The sequence below is a fragment of the Perna viridis genome, chromosome 6 (genome assembly GCF_037379345.1).
Source record: "Perna viridis isolate PV_CMFRI_1.1 ecotype Kerala chromosome 6, ASM3737934v1, whole genome shotgun sequence".
NCBI classification, from domain to species: Eukaryota; Metazoa; Mollusca; class Bivalvia; order Mytilida; family Mytilidae; genus Perna; species Perna viridis.
Window position 1 is genome coordinate 24,761,962 of NC_142450.1, and position 19,175 is coordinate 24,781,136.

Sequence of the window (19,175 nt, forward strand, 5' to 3'; positions counted from 1 at the left end):
TCAAAGATGTTGTTATAGTATCGGTTTGCAAAAGCCATGTTTACATACCATTTATCATTTCAATGGATAATTCTTTAACCTTCGATTCGTAGACCATTTTCAAAATACTGTTTGACATAAGGATTGTATAACATCAACACACACTGTAAATGTGATATGCGGTGCCGTAATTCTGGTACCTTAACTGTATATCTCCGGACAAGTATGGATGGATCGAACGTCTGCTAGTTTAGCTTCCGCCGCTGTCCACAACTTGGACAAAAACTACATGTAGTTAAACAAAATCCGTTTAAGTTGTCTCAGGTTGTTTTCACATCGGCTCTTTTAACGGTTTCCGAAAGTATTACTAATTTGAACTTTATCCAGTCACGTCGCTTTCAAATGCAATACCAATCAACCGTTTCTCAATCTGATGACTGGGTTATTTATATTCTTGACTACCTTGCGGTTCGATCATGCATGACAGCGCATCACGGGCATTATTCTAGTATGTTATGTTAGTAAATTGTTGTAACCCAACAAATGTCCGTATTGGAGCCAAACCTTCGGGATACCTGACCGATGATTTTAGCGGCCAGGCTTCTCTGTTAAGCACCATCATCATGTTCTTCCGAAAGCGTTCCTCCACTCTCTCTGTTCGGGAATGTGTCATCCGAATTGCGAAGATTATTATTCTAACTGAAAAGGGTTAAGGTCCTTATATATAGCTACTCATGGACAGAAGATTACATTTTGACAGCATGACAGAGGGCGTTTTAACGACCTTGACTATCCTGTCGGGTCCCGTACGGACGGTAATGTTACAATGAGTGAGTGAGTGTCATTGACCACCCTATTGGGTTTCGCACGGACGGCATGTCATGTAGTATCCAAGCCATATTTATACGGGTGAAATTCACAATGTACTATCTTTCTAATTTGGCAAATGTAGAGTTCTTTATAAACAACATGTCTAGAAATATTACTTAGATATATTCTAACAACAGATTGCCAAATCTTGTTTTCAAATATTTAATTATTTCAATTTCATTTGACTTTTGTACTTAAAGGGCAAATAACTCTGTCGAATAATCTATATTATCGTTGTTGCCCCGCACTCCAAATGAACTCAATTATTAAGCCAAAATACCCAAAGTAGAACAACCATAGAAAAATATTCGTGTGCTGGAAACAAAAGATGATGCCCCGAAATTAATTATAAAAAAAATAATCTATTGAAGGCAACACATTTGATAAACAACTTTTCACTAAGCTGTCAAGTTGCTAACTAGATTTTCTAAAAATCATCCATAAAAATATGCACGAGCATAAATAAGAACACACAAAGATGAAATATTTTAAAACTGATTTGGATCAAAATATCATCACGAAAATTCTGACATATAACGCACAAATTGCATGTGTTTTCAAATCAACAGTTCCCAAAAGTTTCATTAAGATTTGAGTTATTGTGCTATAACTGGAAAACACCATCCTTTTTATGAATACATTCTAATGACTCGAAAACATGCTATTGTATTTTTTCAAAAAAATTAAATGGGCTTCCCGCTATGATTATGTATATGTACGTGAAAGTTTCGGTTACCGATTATGACATTAAAAGCATGCAAATGCTATTGAATCGCCACCGGTATATTCACGCCATAAGTTTAGCGTTGTAAAACCTCGATTTAACCCACCATTTAGTTCGAAATGCCCGTACCAATTCATAACAAAAGTAATCTTCCTCTTTTAGTTCGGAATCTTTTGGTCAAATTCATACAGCTCCGTCAACCGATATTCAAGTTACCACACAAAACAATGTATCTACTGACAATGACAGTGTCAAACCATTTTACAATCAAGAACCGATGTTAAACTTTACAAATAAAATACAGTCTGAACATTTGGAACAAATATTGGTACATATCAACTGCGCTGAATTTGGTTGGTGATATAATACATGATAAAGTTCTAACCAGAATGAAAGTGGCCAAAGAACTTTCAAACTTGCATTTAAACAAAGGAAATAAGAAATATTCACAAAATAAACTAGACATTAGCCCATGTGAACAGGACTACTATCCGCAGCCTGTTGAACCCTGAACATTTGGTGACCAATGTGGACATACCATTCATATTGGACACAATTTTATTGTGGATAGACTATGTACTTTTGACGCACAATTTGCTGCCATTTCTGAACACCCAAATCAAAACAGCAAATCAGTACATTTTTTTTTGGAGAACACAATAACAAAATATGACTGATTCCTGAAAATATACTCATCTCCATATGGTAATCTAACACTCCATTGAGTTTCATAACAATCATGCAAGTCGTAATTGGGAGTTGTGGACAATGCATCAGACCAAGTTTTGGTGAAAAATGCCTTATGTTCAAAGATCATTATTTCTACAATTTTTGTTCAAACGTAAATTCCTGATAAAAGCAACCACAATATGGTAATTTAACACCCCATTAAGTTTCATAACAAGCCTGAAGGTCGTTTAGGAAGAGTTGCGGAGAAAGCATAAGTTTTGCTGAAATGCACGTGTCCAACAATCGTAATTTTCAAAATATTTGCCCAAACATTAATTCCTGACAATATGCACATCTCCATATTGTCATCTAACACCCCATTAAGTTTCATAACAATCCTGCCAGTTGTGGACAACGAATCAGACCATTTTTTTTTCTGAAAAATGCCTTAGTTCCAACAGCCACCATTTTTACAATTTTGGCCTCAATAAATTCCTGACAGTAAGCAAATCATCTTACACCCCATTAAGTTTCAGAACAATCCTGCAAGACGTTACAGAGGAGTTGTGGACAAGGCACGAGACAAAGTTTTGCAATAAAAAAAACTAAGTTCAACAGCCTTCATTTCAAGATTTTTTGTTCGAACATAAATTAAAATCAAACATTCAAATAAGTAGTGCAGTCGTAGATTTGTAATTTATAAGCCAGAAAGCAACACATAAATGAACCTGAAGGCCCCTGTTACGTTTGGAGCGTATTTTGAGAGTGTTATGTGTGAAACCCCAACACACATTTACAAATGTTGGCTACCAGGTATGCTGATATATCTGATATATATATTACAGTTTTCAATACTGGATTAAATAAAACAATAGAGACTATAAACAACATAATTTATTGAAAAAGTCAAATGAAATTAAGGTTCAATGGCAGCCTCAGAATAATACAAAATCTACATTAATTTGGGGTGGGAAGTACTAGTATGTTGTGGTAATTAAACCTTATCAAAATACATGTAAATTGGAAATTAAATAATTGATTTTAAGTGAGATTCTTAACAGATCTTCACACTTTTTCTGGTAAAATATTAAATAAATGAACTAGTTATTTAATAACTAATAAACTCCATCGAATTTTAGTGTATTTTGAATGATTTACTTAATACGTTTGTATTCTCCATGAATATGTAGCTTATAATTACCCAAAAAGTCAAATAAATGTGTGGCAAATATAAACTTCATGTCCATTGCACCAAAGAAAAAAAGACAGAATATTTGCTGTTGTCAATATAAAAAATGGACAAAAAACAACACACACACATATATATATATACTGATTGTACACAGCAGAACTTTAAATCATCAGATCTTCTATACTACTACAATGTCAGAGGTTGGGATTCTGTTTCGGTACCATGTCACAAAATACATGTATTTTTGCCAGGCAATCTCTAGCATTGCTGGAGTAAGACTTCTATAAAACCATGTAAATCATGGAATGTTATAAATTCAAATGCTGTATAAAACATACAATAAACATGTATACAAGTATAAAGTACAATGTATTGATACTGGACATCAACATCAGTATGGAAACAACAACTAGTTTATAATGATTGGTTTTACTGATATTATAACATTTACAAATCTTCAACCTGAATTTTGGAAGTGGTCCATGCCAATTTGAGTTGTGCCATTTTTTATTTATATATGCACCTTCATTTAGAAACTTGTACTTCACAAGCCTGAACCATGTTTCTTTTAAAAAGAAATTCTCCTTTGAGGGTACATGTAGTATATTTACAAATCACATACAAATATAACATGATTTTAAATGATGAAATCCAACTTCCATACTTGAAAAACTAACTTGGTCTAGCTTCATAAAACATTCTAAATAAAGAGCTTTCTTAATCCTCAAAATATGAAAAATTCTTCTTTTTCGAATTTAAATCGTTTGAAAAACATCTAAATAGCCTTATGAAAAGAAAGCCTGATATTTCAAACCTACATCTTTCCATGGTATGGCTTCGCTCATACCAACATAACAAGCTTTGCTTCACATAATAAAAAAAAACTAGTTTTACATATTTGATCTATAACAATGTACTGAATTCCATTCCAATCAGTTCAGATGATGTATTACTTATTGACATAACATAATCATTCAACAGACAAAAATGTTTGTAAGAAACAACAATGAAAGACTTGTTTCTAATTATGATATCACTGGATCTCTTCATGGTTTAGGCAATGATTCATCACGACCTGAAAAAGTAAGGGAGATAATCTTAGTATTGAAAATGAAAGGCTAATGATTCAACAGATCCTTAATATGTAAGGGAGGTAATCTTTTTCAAAGAGTAAAAAGATACTTTAAAAAAAAAAGAGGTGATAAAACCTTTCAATAATGAATTAATTACTATAGCAGCTCAGATCAAAATGTCAACAATGACCTGTGGACAATCTTACAGCAATAACCCATAAAATAAAACGATAAATGATTAAAGCTATCTAGAATTCCATCTTTAAGTCATTAGAGCAACAATTTTAAAGATTTGACCAAGAAAGTAAATATTTAGTAATAACATTCCCTTTGAAGGTGCTTTTATTAAACTTACTCTATGAAGAGCATACAGAGAGGACCTCCATAATATTGTTATAACTTGAGTCCTACCCCCTTGCTTGTACTCTTAAGCAAATAAATATGTTTAAACTAAAGACCATACACTTTTTCATGAAAAACCATAACTAAACAATTTAAAACCTGGTATTCACTTTCCAATTATTGACAGAAAACTTGACATAATTTAAAAAACTCCTCAAAGACTGAAAATTACCCAATGTTTGACCACTGTATCAATCTTACCTAAACAAGAGGATAACTGGCTTGTGTTGCTATACCACACTGGTTATTGTTGTTCCTGGACATCTTCACATAACCAGAATCTCCCCAGGACTCTCCCCAACTGAAATACATAAAACATTGATTAATTTAAAATATACTAGTACATACTTTATATAGAACTGCAGTGATTCAAAAACTAAGCTGTGTTTTTTGAAAACCATCTAAATTAAATTATATTGTGTAAACTAAGTTGGTATTGTGACATCATTCATACTGATTGGTTGGCTAATTGATTGATTGATTGATAGTGGTTTAATGCCCTAATGCAGATATCTCATGCATTGTGATCAACTAAATCAACCCTGTTTTGCCGTAGCTCAACAGGCAAGGTCATATATTTCATGTGCTAGCTCACAAAAGTAACCAGTCTGATCGGCCGATGGTACACTTAAGCATATCACCCACCATGATACATTTTTTTGTACATTATTCTGATTTAGAGCCAATCAGCCTATCTCTAATATACTTAAGGTTTTGAGGCCTGCTACCTTTTTCAACTGTTATTAGTATTGGTAACTCAATATAAGTGTTGGAAATAATGTTAGTTTTTCAAGAACTCTGAATTTAAACTGATTTGAAAGCTGTGAACTGGAAAATGTACAGGTTGTATTGAAATCATGAATGATAAAATCTTCCATAAGATAATTATTTACCTATTTTTTACAAGCCAATAATCTTTTCCTGAATCTTGATCAGTGCCATATCCAACAACCAACACCCCATGGTCTAACTGTTCACTGCTGCATTCTGGTTCATCATACACACCTAAAGATTAACAAATTCATTAATTAGTCAAATGAGAAAAATGCTTTTTCACAATGACCTGTTTGGTAAGGCTGGAACTGTACCTAAAGTTAAAAAACTAATCATTCAGCTGTTCAATATTTTTTTTTGTACACAAAACTGATTATTAACGTGAAAAATGTATGTCTTATGTCTATGACTTCAACAGAGCTTCGAAAGTGGTTTCTCTATTAATGCCTCACCTCCACTGTACATCTGGAATGACTGATGACTAGCATCAATGGCCACAGAAATTGGACCAATAGTTGCTGAGGCTTTTTGTAAAGCATCTTCACTCTCACTTTCTACATCTACATATCCTGTATCTGTAGCTGCAACTTTACTGGAATCAAACTTGCAGGTTTTTTGCTAGAATGAAAAGATCAACATGAATATAACACCAGCAAATTAGTTGCAAGATAGATAACTCTAATTCTAGAAGGAAATGTTTTATGGACATAAAATTCAACTACAAAGACGTTCAAGGTTATGGGGTATTGATGTACATTTGTATACAAATTTTAGATTCAAATATGTAGACATAAAAAGTCATGATTTTCATGCAACACTGATGCTATTCTTCACAAATTTCAATAAAATTACAAATATCTTTTTAAGAACACGTCCACCAAGTCCCTCTGATAAGATTCCAACTTACCTGAGATATAAAAACACAGTATGCTTACAAAATGAATATCTATGTTTCAACAAATAATGCCAGTGGGATGCAAATATGGGAGGTACCAGACTTCAGACACTAACTAATACAAGAATAAACGACTATTTGCACATTTATCATCTATACCTTGGCTAGATATGGGTAATCTTCCTCTGTCTCCAATCCTCCTACAGCTTTGATGTATTTGAAGGCATTATCCATGAGACCACCATTACAACCCTCATCTCCATAGTCCCCAGAACAATCAACCAACTGTTGTTCGCTGAGTGAGATAAGTTTACCAGTCTTTCTAAATGTTTGTCCCTCCAAAGCACCAGTCTGTAAAGTAGTGAACAGTAACTTTGAAATGCTTGTTGCTTTTTATGTCAAGTCGGTTTTTAAATTACCTTCCTTAAACTTATTTGTGTAAGTGTTTGTTTGAATCATCGCTCCAAATATAATAATACAAGTGCAGTCTGTCAAACACTTTTTGTGGAAAAAAAAAAATTAAGAAATCAGGAAATAATTTTCTTAAAAACCAGGTGGTTATCAGGAATTTTTTAAAAAGTAACGTAATAACACAAAATTCCATGAAAATGGCCGCCGCCCTCCCTTCTAAGAGCTTTCTAGAAATGTAGCAATTTGACAAGCAACACTTTGAAAAAAACACTGATTAAAATACGTAGTGAAGGATATATTAAGTCACAATTTGAATGTAAAACAGCAACCCAATGAATACACAATATCATTCATCACATATACATTCAGTTTTACATGTAAAACACTATGAAATATATAAATATTTCAACAACTATTTTTTGTGGTGCAAAGGTTCAAAATCAGGATTTATCAGGAGTTTCTCTGGAAACTTCTGGAAAAAATCAGGAATTGCTCAAAATCAGGAAAAGTCAGGAATAATTAGGAAAATCAGGATTTGCTTGACAGAAGTGAAAACCATTCCAAAAATGAAATGAATATATTGTGTAGTATACACGAGGTAAAAGTAACTAATAAAAACAAGTTTATGGTTATTTTCACATGGTGTTTGTCTGCAAAGATGTAGTAAAAATAGAGGTCCTACATTTTCACAAATCCAAGTACATTGTCTTCATAAGAACTTGAGTACTCAATTAAACTGTCATGACTGTAACATATTGTTTGCCCTTAGCACCTTACTGCTTACGAGGTACTTTGTATACATGTGCTTATATCTTTAAGTTAAATGAAATTTTACAGAAAAGCTTAAACTTACCGTACTGAATGACCAACAAGATCCACACTGGCCCTGTAAATATAAAAATAAACTATTGAAATATCATATAATAACCAATGAGGCACTACTATCTTATATACATTGTACATGTACTTGATGCATCCACTTCTGTAAAGGTATTAACTCAGCTGTGTACTGCTTGTTGCTACTTTAACAATGGACAGATAAGCACATGATTTGACAGAACTAGAAAAACCAAAAAATTGGTACTCAACAAACAAAAGCTTTACCATTGGATATCTTATATCATAACACCTTTAAAGTCATAAATTTAACAGTCAGGAAATTGGTCATTCAACTGTTATTTACCTGGTTCTTCACAGGTGTAACATATCCTTTTTCCCTCCAGTCAACATTATCTGGTAAAACAACATTGGATGGAGCTAAAAACAGTGATCCCTCTCTGGTTCTGTTGATCATTTTCTTGTAAAGGAAACCATTGTGCTGTTTAAATTCCCAGTGTTCCTATAATAAAAATCAGAGATAAATACTCAATGGAAACTAAAATTCACTTACCGGTAAACACTAATGATTCCAGTGGTGCTGTATGTACATTTATTGACTAACTTTCAACTATTGGCCCAAATATGATCAAAACTGCCAATACGATACAAAATACTAAAGTGCGCCAATACAAGATATAGCCATCCAATACAGCTTTTACCTGTCTAATATGTCATATTGGACTGGTTAAAATCCATATTGGATTAGTTAGGCAATGATGGTATAATTGCGTAAGGTTTTCCATATTGACTGAGTTATTGGTCCTCGGCTAGAAATATTGGACTTCGGCTATGCCTTAGTCCAATATGGCTAGCCTCAGACCAATAACTAAGCCATTATGGAAAACCTTACACAATAATACTATACACTAAGCAGGCTTCATTTAAGTTTAAATAATGAAACTTTTAAGCTTCTAATTAACTAAATAAATTAATAAATGGTTGTAATTAACTTCCATGAAGAAATAACCAGTATGTCTTGATATCAATATCACAATTCATGATATCAATATCACCGTTCATGTACATGTACCATTATAGAGTCACAAATTTTAAAAATTAAGTCCTCCAGAAAGCAACTATTATTAAAATAAGTTTATCAAAACTTTGTTCAGTGTTACATTTTACTTCTTACAGTTAAAACTAACAAACATTTTCTACCTGAACTAAAATTCATATCACGATTTATCAGTTTTATATAATAGACAGGGATTTCTGAGATGAATAAAAAAATTATTCTTCAATTTGCTTGATTTAACTTTTTTCATTTTATTTTTATTTCAATATTCAGACTTCACCAAGCACATGTACATGCACTCAATGCCTGCATATATACAAACCTACTCGAAGTGTTATTTCTATCAATTCAGCATAGATAAGAGACATGCTTACAGATTATCATTTCCAAAAATTTCTTGGTTTTATCTTTCAAAACTGGAAGCCCACATACGTTTCCAAGTTAACTGAGTACAGATCTCCACCCACTTAACTTGGGGTGAATCCTTGTTCACACCAATACTCCAATCACATGAGAGAAAGGATTAAAACAAATTGTCAATGTAAAGTTAATCTTCATATCTAATAAGAAAGTCTAATAAGATTTTCAAGGAAACATAACTGACAGACATCCTGCACTGGGACTTATTTCAACAAATTTTAAGGAAAGTCACTGATTTCAAAAGACTTCTATTTCCACTTGTCCTTTGTGTGTTTTTTTACTTCATATTTTTAATCTTATAATTTCTGCTCTTTCAGTGTTTAACCATCCTTAGCAAAATGAGGGCATAAATGGAACATCAAGTGATTCCCAGCCAAATCATGGTGAAAAATTGGGGATGACAAAATGTGCAAAGTCTGTGATCTTAACCTATATTTCACAGTACTACAGAACTGTGCAAAGTTTCATAAACATTTATTGATATCTTCTGGAAATTATCAAGGAATAGACAGATAGACGGACAGGCAATTTTTTGAGGGTATCTCATAATATCATGTTATTTCATTTTGCTGGGTATATAACAGCAAAGCTTCCAATTAACAAAAAAAAACAAGTAACCAGAGTCATAAATTAAGTAACTGCTTGTTACCCCTTCCACAATGAAACATTGAAATGATAACAACCAATCTAAGCTCTAGTCAATCTTAAGGGAGGGCTTATTAGAGAAAAGGAAAAGGTATATTTGTAGGTGAAATTGACACCCTGAATTTCCTGAAAATAATTGTTTCTTTCAAAAAAACTTATACTTGCAACCAGCCAGTTAAAAATGTGATAATGTATTGCATTTCCAACATTAGTGAACTGTCTGTACTGAGCAAGTGAGTCATAGTCAGGTCAAAATGGCTCATTCTATAGAAATTTTCAAAACCAGCAAGTAAAATCTCGAGTTTGTAACTTCTTTTGATGTACAATGTACATGTACCATTACTAGGTAAGCATTAAAAAATAAATTCTAATATGATAATGCTTTCATAGTGCAACAAAATCTTGACAAATGTACATGGTGATGTCAACATCTTACCATGTTATAATAAGAAGGGGGTAAAAAACACCTTTAAGTGTACCTTTGTCATTTTTTAAACACTTTAGCATGGAATTTGTCCTACTTACCATATCAGCAAACTGGTTAATGCCCATGTAGTATGACTTCTTGCCCAAACTGTATTGTTTGTTATGTTCTTCTACTTTCAGGGCATTCTTCTTGAAGACACTTTTACGGTAAATTTCTTCTTCAACTGAGTGGTAATTTTTGCCTGGAATATTAGTTTATCATAAGTGCACATACTTGATCGCAATGGAATAATTAAAAGCACCAATCTCTGAACTTAAACCTCTGACTTACAACTTTAGGGATGGATCAAACCAGATTATGTTAAGTTTTTGCAGTATATGTAAAAAAAAATTAGGCAATACCTTAACAAATATTCTTAAAATAAAAAAAAACCTTTTATATGCAAAACGTACAATTCAAATTTTACAACCATTGGCACAAATGTTTGCTACACTAACTTTTATAAGGTGGGTAACAGTACAATAATATACTCCAAAATATGTCATTTTTTTTGGGGGGGAAGCAAATGAAATCCATTCTTAATACAAACAATTTCTCTGCACTAAGACATGATAAACTGCTCCTATCTTGGTAAAATATTAACTAGACACTGACCCTAACCGGACTAATACCCCCCAGCCTGTTGAACCCTGTACATGTGGGAACCAATGTGGACATACCATTCATACAGAACACAATTTTTAAGTGAGATAGAGTAAGCACTTTTGACACACAATCTGCTGCCAACTCCAAACAGCAATTAGTACTATTTCTTTTTGTTGACAACACAATGACAGAATATGACTAATTCCTGACAATATGAACATCTCCATAATCTGACACACCATTGAGTTTCATACAGTTCTGCAAGTCAATAAGGAGGAGTTGTGAACCATAAATCAGACCAAGTTTTGCTGATAAAGTCCAAACTGTCATCTTTTTGACAACTTTCACATCCCAATATGGTATTTCAATACTCCATTAAGTTTCCTAACAATCCTGTGAGTTGTTGAGGAGTTGCAGACAACCCATGAGACAAGGTTTAGCTGAAGAAGTTCTTCAGACGTCATTCTACAATTTTTGCCTAAACATAAATTTCTGACAGCATGCACCTCTCCATGTGGTTATATTACATCTGGGATCCAACAAAGTTTCATAACAATGCTGCAAGCTGCTTAGTAATAGTTCAGACAGACAGACAAACAGACAGACTGGGTGAAACCTACATTTATATACGTTGTTTGTGGGGAGTATAAAAACAAGCCTTAAATGATCAGATATAATAAGAGCAGTTAAACATGAAGTTGTTGTTGCCCGAAATCACAATCTATGATATGGCATTCATACATAGTGTATATATATAGAACTACTGACATGCGGCTGTAAAGTGGTTGCAAGAAAACTTTTACAAAAACCAAAGTACATATATAAACAAAGTTTGAGGAAGTGACAGAAAAGTAACTGTGTTTTGAAAATGATTTTATGTTTGAAATGCCAAGTGAACAAGGATGTTGTTATGTTAAAACTGAATTCTTCCTGTTCTTCCCAATCTTCTGTTGCTCTATACAGGTATTGCAATTCTCATACAAAACTTACCCAAACAGTATTTAAAATGCATACATGTACATGCACATTATTTATTTAAGAACACAAAAAAAAAATTTAAGTATAATTCTACTTTCCAGAAATCAAACATCAATGAATTTTTGAATTTGAAAATAGGGAAAACCTGAGAAATGACACACTTATACAATAGCCAAATTAGATAAAACTTCCTTGTGCATTGTCACAGAATATACTAAATCTAGAATTTATTTCTTCCTGTAAAGGACATTTAAATATCTGTTGTTCAAAATGATAATTTTCCGCCCCATAGACATTTAACAGAAAATACACATTTTATTGAATGTACATGTACTTACACACCTTTATGGTAGAGTAATAATAATAATGAAACAGTTGTCTTAAAATTCACTCAATCACCTAAACAAGATTACCTTAATGCCTTTAATCTGTTTATATAAATACGATGTTTGTTTAAAATTTCAGCTCAGGAAGAAATTGATTGACCTTAATATTTTCATCCTAGCAATAAGTTTACCCCAAATTAAACACAGGAGTGACAGTGGACCACACCCAATTAGAACTTTCTACAAGGAGTGGAGAAAAAAAAACAGAAACAAAAAAAAATGAGAAAAACAGACATACATGTACATTAGGTACAACTGCTCAAATGTAACACTTGTAAAAGCAAATGCGCAAGTATTTAGTAACTTAAAAAAATACACATGCAATCACATGTACATGTGGCAGCTTGTCTGATTTGTGAACAGTTCAAACTTACCATGCTCCATCTTAAATTTCTCCCATGACTTGTCATATGGTTCAAAAGATGTGACTACTGATTTTGTTGGTTTTCTTATTTGTTCTAAGTGAATGGAAGCAGGCTTTATGTCAAAGTATCTGATGATAGAGTTCTGTTCTTCTGAGGTTGGTGCAGTATAAACTGCCACAACAGCAGCAAGTATCACAGTTAAATACAGCATGATTTATCTTTGAACTTGACAAATCTGGAAAGAATAAAAAGCATGTATTATCACACAAAATTTACTATTGTGCTTTTATGACCCAACCAAGAACAGTAGCACTTTGGAAGCTGTCCAAAAAAAAAGTTGAACATTTGGCACATACATGTATGTTACCAATATTCTGCTACAGTATGGTACATGTACATGTATATGCAACTAACAACAAAATAATATGAGGTGAAGACTGTAGCAGGCCTTTTTAATATGGAAATGAAACTATAACTAAAACTGCTGTGCATTAAGGTAAATAAACACATGTACATGATAAGGAAAAGTTTTAAACTGACAATAAAACTTCATTAGGAAAAGTTACTAATAACTTTAACTGGATAACATCCTGGATAATCTATCAGATACAAGTAAAGGTACAATGTACAGCTATACCATGATGAATTTTTAATCCTACTTAATTTTCCCCACTTGTTTTACAAATGTTACAAATTCATGAGATCCTGTATTGCAATTCCAATTACCAACCTACTGTACATGGAAAATTCTATAAGCTTCACATTTTATACAACAAACAACTACATATATACATGTACATGAATATTTTTTTTTATAATACATTGTCATTATACCAGATTTAAAAAGTTTTCAGGACTACTAATTGTAATCGTGGTGATAAAAACTCCAATTTCATATTTATAATTGTTGGCATTACTGTACATGTAAGTGATCTACTTGACACAATAAGATTTAGATTCAACCTAACATTTCAAGATAGGGTCATCATAAGCACAAACATCCTACAATAATGTACATAAAAGCATTGCTCTGTACATCTATGGTTTCTATGAAGATACAAGTACATTTGTACATATTCATACATTTTGTTTTTTTTTCATATTCTAATAAAGTCCTGCTGTATTCCAATCATTTTCATAAGAAGAATAAATTCTTAAACTGAAAGGTACACCTCCAAAATAAAATACAATACTGGTAACCTAGCCACAGTATTTAAATTGAATCTAACAAAATGCACCTCAGATATCAACAATAACAAAATGTATCCAGCTAAATATAAGTTACATGTAATATCAAATTTTAAATACTCTTTAAAACAGGACACTGACATCATATAATAAGTACAACTTACTCAAGAAGGAGATACAAATAATACCACCAGTGATTGCTTCTCAAACTAACTATGATTTTATGTGATCCAAGTACTTTTATAACTATATGTTGTAAAGTCATGTGCCAAACGGGTCCTGTGACTTTTTATGACCAATCAGATCACACAATGTGTTGCAGTCAGCTGATTTAAATTAATTCAACAACGTTTGTCAAATTACCTTGTATGTGATGTAAGGCATATGATCTCCCCAAAATAAACTATAAATGAACTGAAGATATTGAATAATCAGAAATCCCAAGCTCTTTTTACCTATAGCCTGAGTTACATGTACATGAAAAAGTGTACTCAAATTATTCAAACCACCATTAGTTACATTCTATCTGACTTCCCTGATAATCAATGAACATGTACAAATGTATATTGTATTTATTTCAAATTCAAAGAAATAAGCAACTTATCATTAGTTTACTTAGTAACAGTCTTACATGTAAACATACATTAGTCTCCTACTTCAATTTTTTCAAATGTCCTATTTTTACATTTTAGTAAATAAAATTGTTGGATGCTTGAGATAACATTTAGTGTTCTCTTCAGACAAATATTAAATTGTGCTTTTCAGCTTCATTTCTTTAAAAACAGTTGGCTGGTTTATGGTAGTTAGCACAATATGTACATGTACATACAAATGTAGGCACTGTAGTCAGAAAAGCTAGATGAACTGTGCTAAGCAAGTAATAGCATTGTGCTATTTTAATTTTTTGTGATTGAAAAACTTTTCACTGTAGTGTACAAATATATGAATACTAGCTGGAAATCATCCTTAAGATTCTGGTCACCTACAGGGTTTAATTTACTTCCAAGAGTGAGAGGTCCTGGATTTTGATTGCATTCTAAATGAAAGGTCCTCAATAAATGTTAAGTATGGTAGGACTAGGACCTAGGTAAATATACTTATAATAGTCCTGCATCAGAAATTGAGTGTTTCGGACCTTGAAGCTTGTTAATAATAATTTGAACCTGGTTCAACCCCTGCACTTAGTACATGTAACTCTCGTCGATGATGGTTTATCTGATCATATTATGCATGCACATACATACAAAAATGTAGTTTGTTGTAGTTGACACTCAGAAGCAGGCCATGTAAAAAATCTATTCACATTATACAAAGAACTGACATTAACATTTTCTTAAAATAGCCTTTCATGTTCTTAATCTTTAAGCCAAATATACATGTATGCAATGTTCATATATACATCATGAATGGGCAGATCCAGAAATTTCTAAAGTGAAAAGCTAGAATCAAACACACATCTGTATTGTATCTGTTAAATTAGTATCATGTTTTAAACCGTTCATACATTGTATATATACATGTACATGTATGAACACATACATAGTACAATACATGTAGAAGACAGGTCTTTTTTTCCATTTTGAGTAAAATTCAAACAGATACTTTGGTTTCACACTTTAAACCCTATGACCATAGTAAAAAAATATACATGTACATGTAAATGTAACCTACTGTACACTACATGTATATTTTTGTATTTTGTTAACAGATTTAAGTGGTACACTGGTTTCTTTAACTCATCAAACTCATCAAAACCACACTCATTAATGAATCTTCCACTTAGAATACACTGTACATATAAAAACCTTGTCATCATTAGGTCATAATACAATGTACAGTGTACATGTCTTCATGTATCATGCACTTTAAACTGAAGAGTAATCCACCTACTGTAGCATTATTATGACTGTAAGCATCAGGCATAAAGAAGTGACTATTGTAGTGTCACATGACTTCCTAAATCATACTGCATTCTTGAAACTACTACTTTTTGGGACATCTCTCCTACACATGCCACACTGTACATGTACATGTATATCATCCCATTTTGAGTACATGTACATTATAAACTGTACCATAAAAATCTGTCAATACTGAGCATTGCATAAGAGATTAACAATAGATGTTCAGCCTAACAGGAATAGATATCAGACAAACCTGCAAAAATGGGTCAGGGAAGTGAATTCACAGTGAAAGTAGCCTTTAAATTGATTAAAAATTAAAATATGCAACTCAAAAACCAAGAAGAAATATAAAAAAATTATAAAGTTTCTAGATACGGTACGCTGAATTATTTTTTTAAAAAATGGACAACTGTTCACCTATCCTATCACGCCTTTTTTCAATGCCTTAATAAAAATAAGAAAAGTGTTGAAGTGTGATGCTCGTTTCTAGGCTGTGCATAACTCAAATTATAGATATCTTTATTATTTTTGATAAATTATGTATTTCTTATATAATCATAATAATTACATATACATTGTTTTGTATATGTACATTATCTGGCAATTTGTTCTTTTTTTTTACTTTCAAAGATATCTACATTTTTTGTGTGCCTATGAAGATATACATGTACTTTAATACTGGAAATCAATCTTAATATTAAATTTCATTATTTTTTTTCGCCAAAGAAGCCATGAAAATCAATTAAATACTTGAAAAATATTTTTTCAAACAGTTTTGTATAGAAAGGGGAAATCTAAATTTTGAATGTCTCTGTGTAACCATATGACTAAATAAAGTGTTCTAGGATTCCACTTTCCCATCACCCATGGCAAGTGCAATTTTTGGCATGGGAAAGTAAAAAACTTGGATTGTTGAGAGGATTTCTTAGTCTACATTCTATAAAGCAAACTTCAAGTGTTGGAAAGTTAATCTTCATTTAGATTTTTGCCATGGAAACCTAAAATTTAGAAAAATCCTAGAGCACTGAAATAAAAGATACTGTAGACTTTTGCTGCTGGTTTGCTTTTAAGTTCACTGTATTGCTTCTTAACTAAAATGTACATGCACGTTGCAGTTTTTAGAATAACCATAGGCAGGGGGTTAACCCACCATGTACCCAGATCAAATACAAACTAAGCCTGCTCTAAAATTGGCCTAAAAGTGTCTACCATGGGTATGAGGTTACATGGTCCTAAACATGGACCTCTGGTCCAGGTACATGCAGGGTATGTTCTACATTGTACATGTAAATAAATTTATGTGCGGATGTAGTTTGTAGAGGAATTTTTTTAACGGTAAATCGGTTTTCGCGCCAGGTATTTAAAAGAAATTGTGCAGATATTTATCAAGGATTGGGCAGTGACCACTAGAGATGTGTTTATTTGAAGTTTAATTTTCAATAATGAAGAATGTATATTGTGTTCATGAATATTTGTGTCTTACACATATTTTTCTTTATTTTGTAGATAGTGTTGGGCCAGTTTTGTTTATTTTTGTGCATAATTGACATTTATTATATCTCATGATATCTGATATATATATATGTATGTACAAAAATGTAGAATATTGTTAATTACATTTTGAAGTGGTCATTGCGCCTTTCAGTATCAAACTTTAGTTGTTTTTATTTATGACAATAGAAGTTTTCAGGTATGGATATTTAAATGTGCTCAAATATGCATACAGTGGTCAAAAAAGGGCATTGGTTGAGCACATAAATACTTTAAGTTCGTTTGAACAAAGTGAATTTAGAACGTAATTAGTTATATAACATAGTTTTACAATACACATGTACCTTTCTGAACAGTCTAATTTACCATACCTTTCACTGTAGAATGTATTGTTTAGATTACCTTAAAAGCATTTACAAATTAATTAACTGTGCAGGAACTAGCAACAGAACTCTAGCATTTAATGTCCTTTTTGCACACCATTATAGCGAGCCCCGCAAAGCAGTGTGACCTCTACCATTATTACATGTACTTTCTAAATTTCACTTAAGGTTCCCCAATATACTAACAAAAAAAAGTCACGTCACTGAAGTAACAAAATGTGACTGTCCTTACAGAGAAAATTCATCATTTCCTTCAATCAAACAAATAAAAAAATATAGGTTAAGATTACGTTTCAGTAAAAATAAATTCATCTTTTCTGATAGTTTTCAAGTCTTTTACTAATTTGTTTTACTTATTTAAAGAAGTGAATGTTATGTTTATAAAAACTTCGGAAAACTCGTGGATGTACGTACGTGTATCTCCGTTGTTAAACTGCTGTTGTTGTCAAGAACCTAACCCGCCTCGGAAAAAAAACATAACTCCGATTACAATATCAAAATCGAAGCATAGCTTTTCTAAGACAGGAAGAGCAATCATTTTCTTGTTTGGAATTTGCAGCTGTCGTCTGAATTTTGTTTACTTCACATGATATGCATAAAATATTCCCACCATCCGTGGAAAACTGTAATATTTCAGGTATCTGTACAAATTGATCTGACAGGCCAAAACTGAAATGGATGTTGCTAGAGATGCCCTTAAGCCATATGTAAAGTATTGCGAAGTGCTATAAAGTTATTGAACATTTTGATAGCAAGGGGAAAGTGGGGTATGGGGTTGGAATTTTGGGGACAAAAATTGTTCACGTTATTCATTTATTGAAAAAAAAACTCCCCCATTAATTAACAAGACAGATTTTCAAATAGAAATATTGATCTTGCTTGCTGGTTAAATATAAATAAAAATATTGCATTTGCGAAGCGGGTTGACCCACTCTTTGAAATGTCCATTATTATTTTTACGAGTCTCGCGCAGACAGTATATGTATGGTAAAGCTCACAGTGCTCGCTGATTTAGGCAATGCCTACACCATATAAGATCTAAGGGCCGCCAAAATTTCAAAAAACCTTTAAGAGATGCAGTTCCGGCAGATGTGCTGGAACAGTTACAGGTCATATTCCAACTTGTACGAGTACATGCACATTCTTTGCAAGAATAAGTAATTTATATACATTTTTGGGGTGCATGAATTCATGAAGCAGAAGATAGGCATCAGACCTTCTTTATGCTTCCTGTTCGAGTGAAAAATATTACATTTTGTATGAAAATTTCCACTTAAAGAACTTTCAGTTTCACGAATCATGGAATTCCTACTAAACAACCAATAGGTAACGTTCGAAAGCTTCAAATGAAAGATCAAACAAATGAATGATATAAGAATATCAATTCCAGTGTGGTACTCACAAAGTGAATAGGTTTCCCTTCTTGAACTTCTCTTTCGTAAGCAGTAGTTTATTGTTCT

The 19,175-nt window shown here is 32.4% G+C and overlaps 1 protein-coding gene across 2 annotated transcripts; it reads right to left on the minus strand.

Annotated features, from left to right (window-relative positions):
• Positions 1-3,121: 3,121 nt before the first annotated feature.
• LOC148614212 (procathepsin L-like) lies at positions 3,122-19,175 on the minus strand. 2 transcript variants are annotated; one of them, XM_088588132.1, is made up of 10 exons: positions 19,118-19,175; positions 12,759-12,984; positions 10,474-10,616; positions 8,173-8,328; positions 7,843-7,875; positions 6,738-6,929; positions 6,136-6,301; positions 5,803-5,914; positions 5,111-5,210; positions 3,122-4,509 (listed from the first exon to the last, which is right to left on the minus strand). In XM_088588132.1, exons 2-9 carry the CDS (start codon positions 12,958-12,960, stop codon positions 5,111-5,113), a joined length of 1,104 nt encoding a protein of 367 aa, XP_088444258.1. In that variant the 5' UTR covers positions 12,961-12,984; positions 19,118-19,175; the 3' UTR covers positions 3,122-4,509. The 2 variants fall into 2 exon arrangements, with proteins under 2 accessions (XP_088444258.1, XP_088444259.1); XM_088588133.1 differs by lacking the exon at positions 19,118-19,175 and adding an exon at positions 14,102-14,154.

Excerpts from the sequence above, each read along its gene's own strand:
- LOC148614212 (XM_088588132.1), bottom strand. The coding sequence starts at position 12,960 with ATGCTGTATTTAACTGTGATACTTGCTGCTGTTGTGGCAGTTTATACT. Across the intron at positions 10,617-12,758 it reads GAAATTTAAGATGGAGCATG|GCAAAAATTACCACTCAGTT; the intron begins GTAAGTTTGAAC and ends CTAATATTCCAG. Across the intron at positions 5,211-5,802 it reads TATTGGCTTGTAAAAAATAG|TTGGGGAGAGTCCTGGGGAG; the intron begins GTAAATAATTAT and ends TATGTATTTCAG.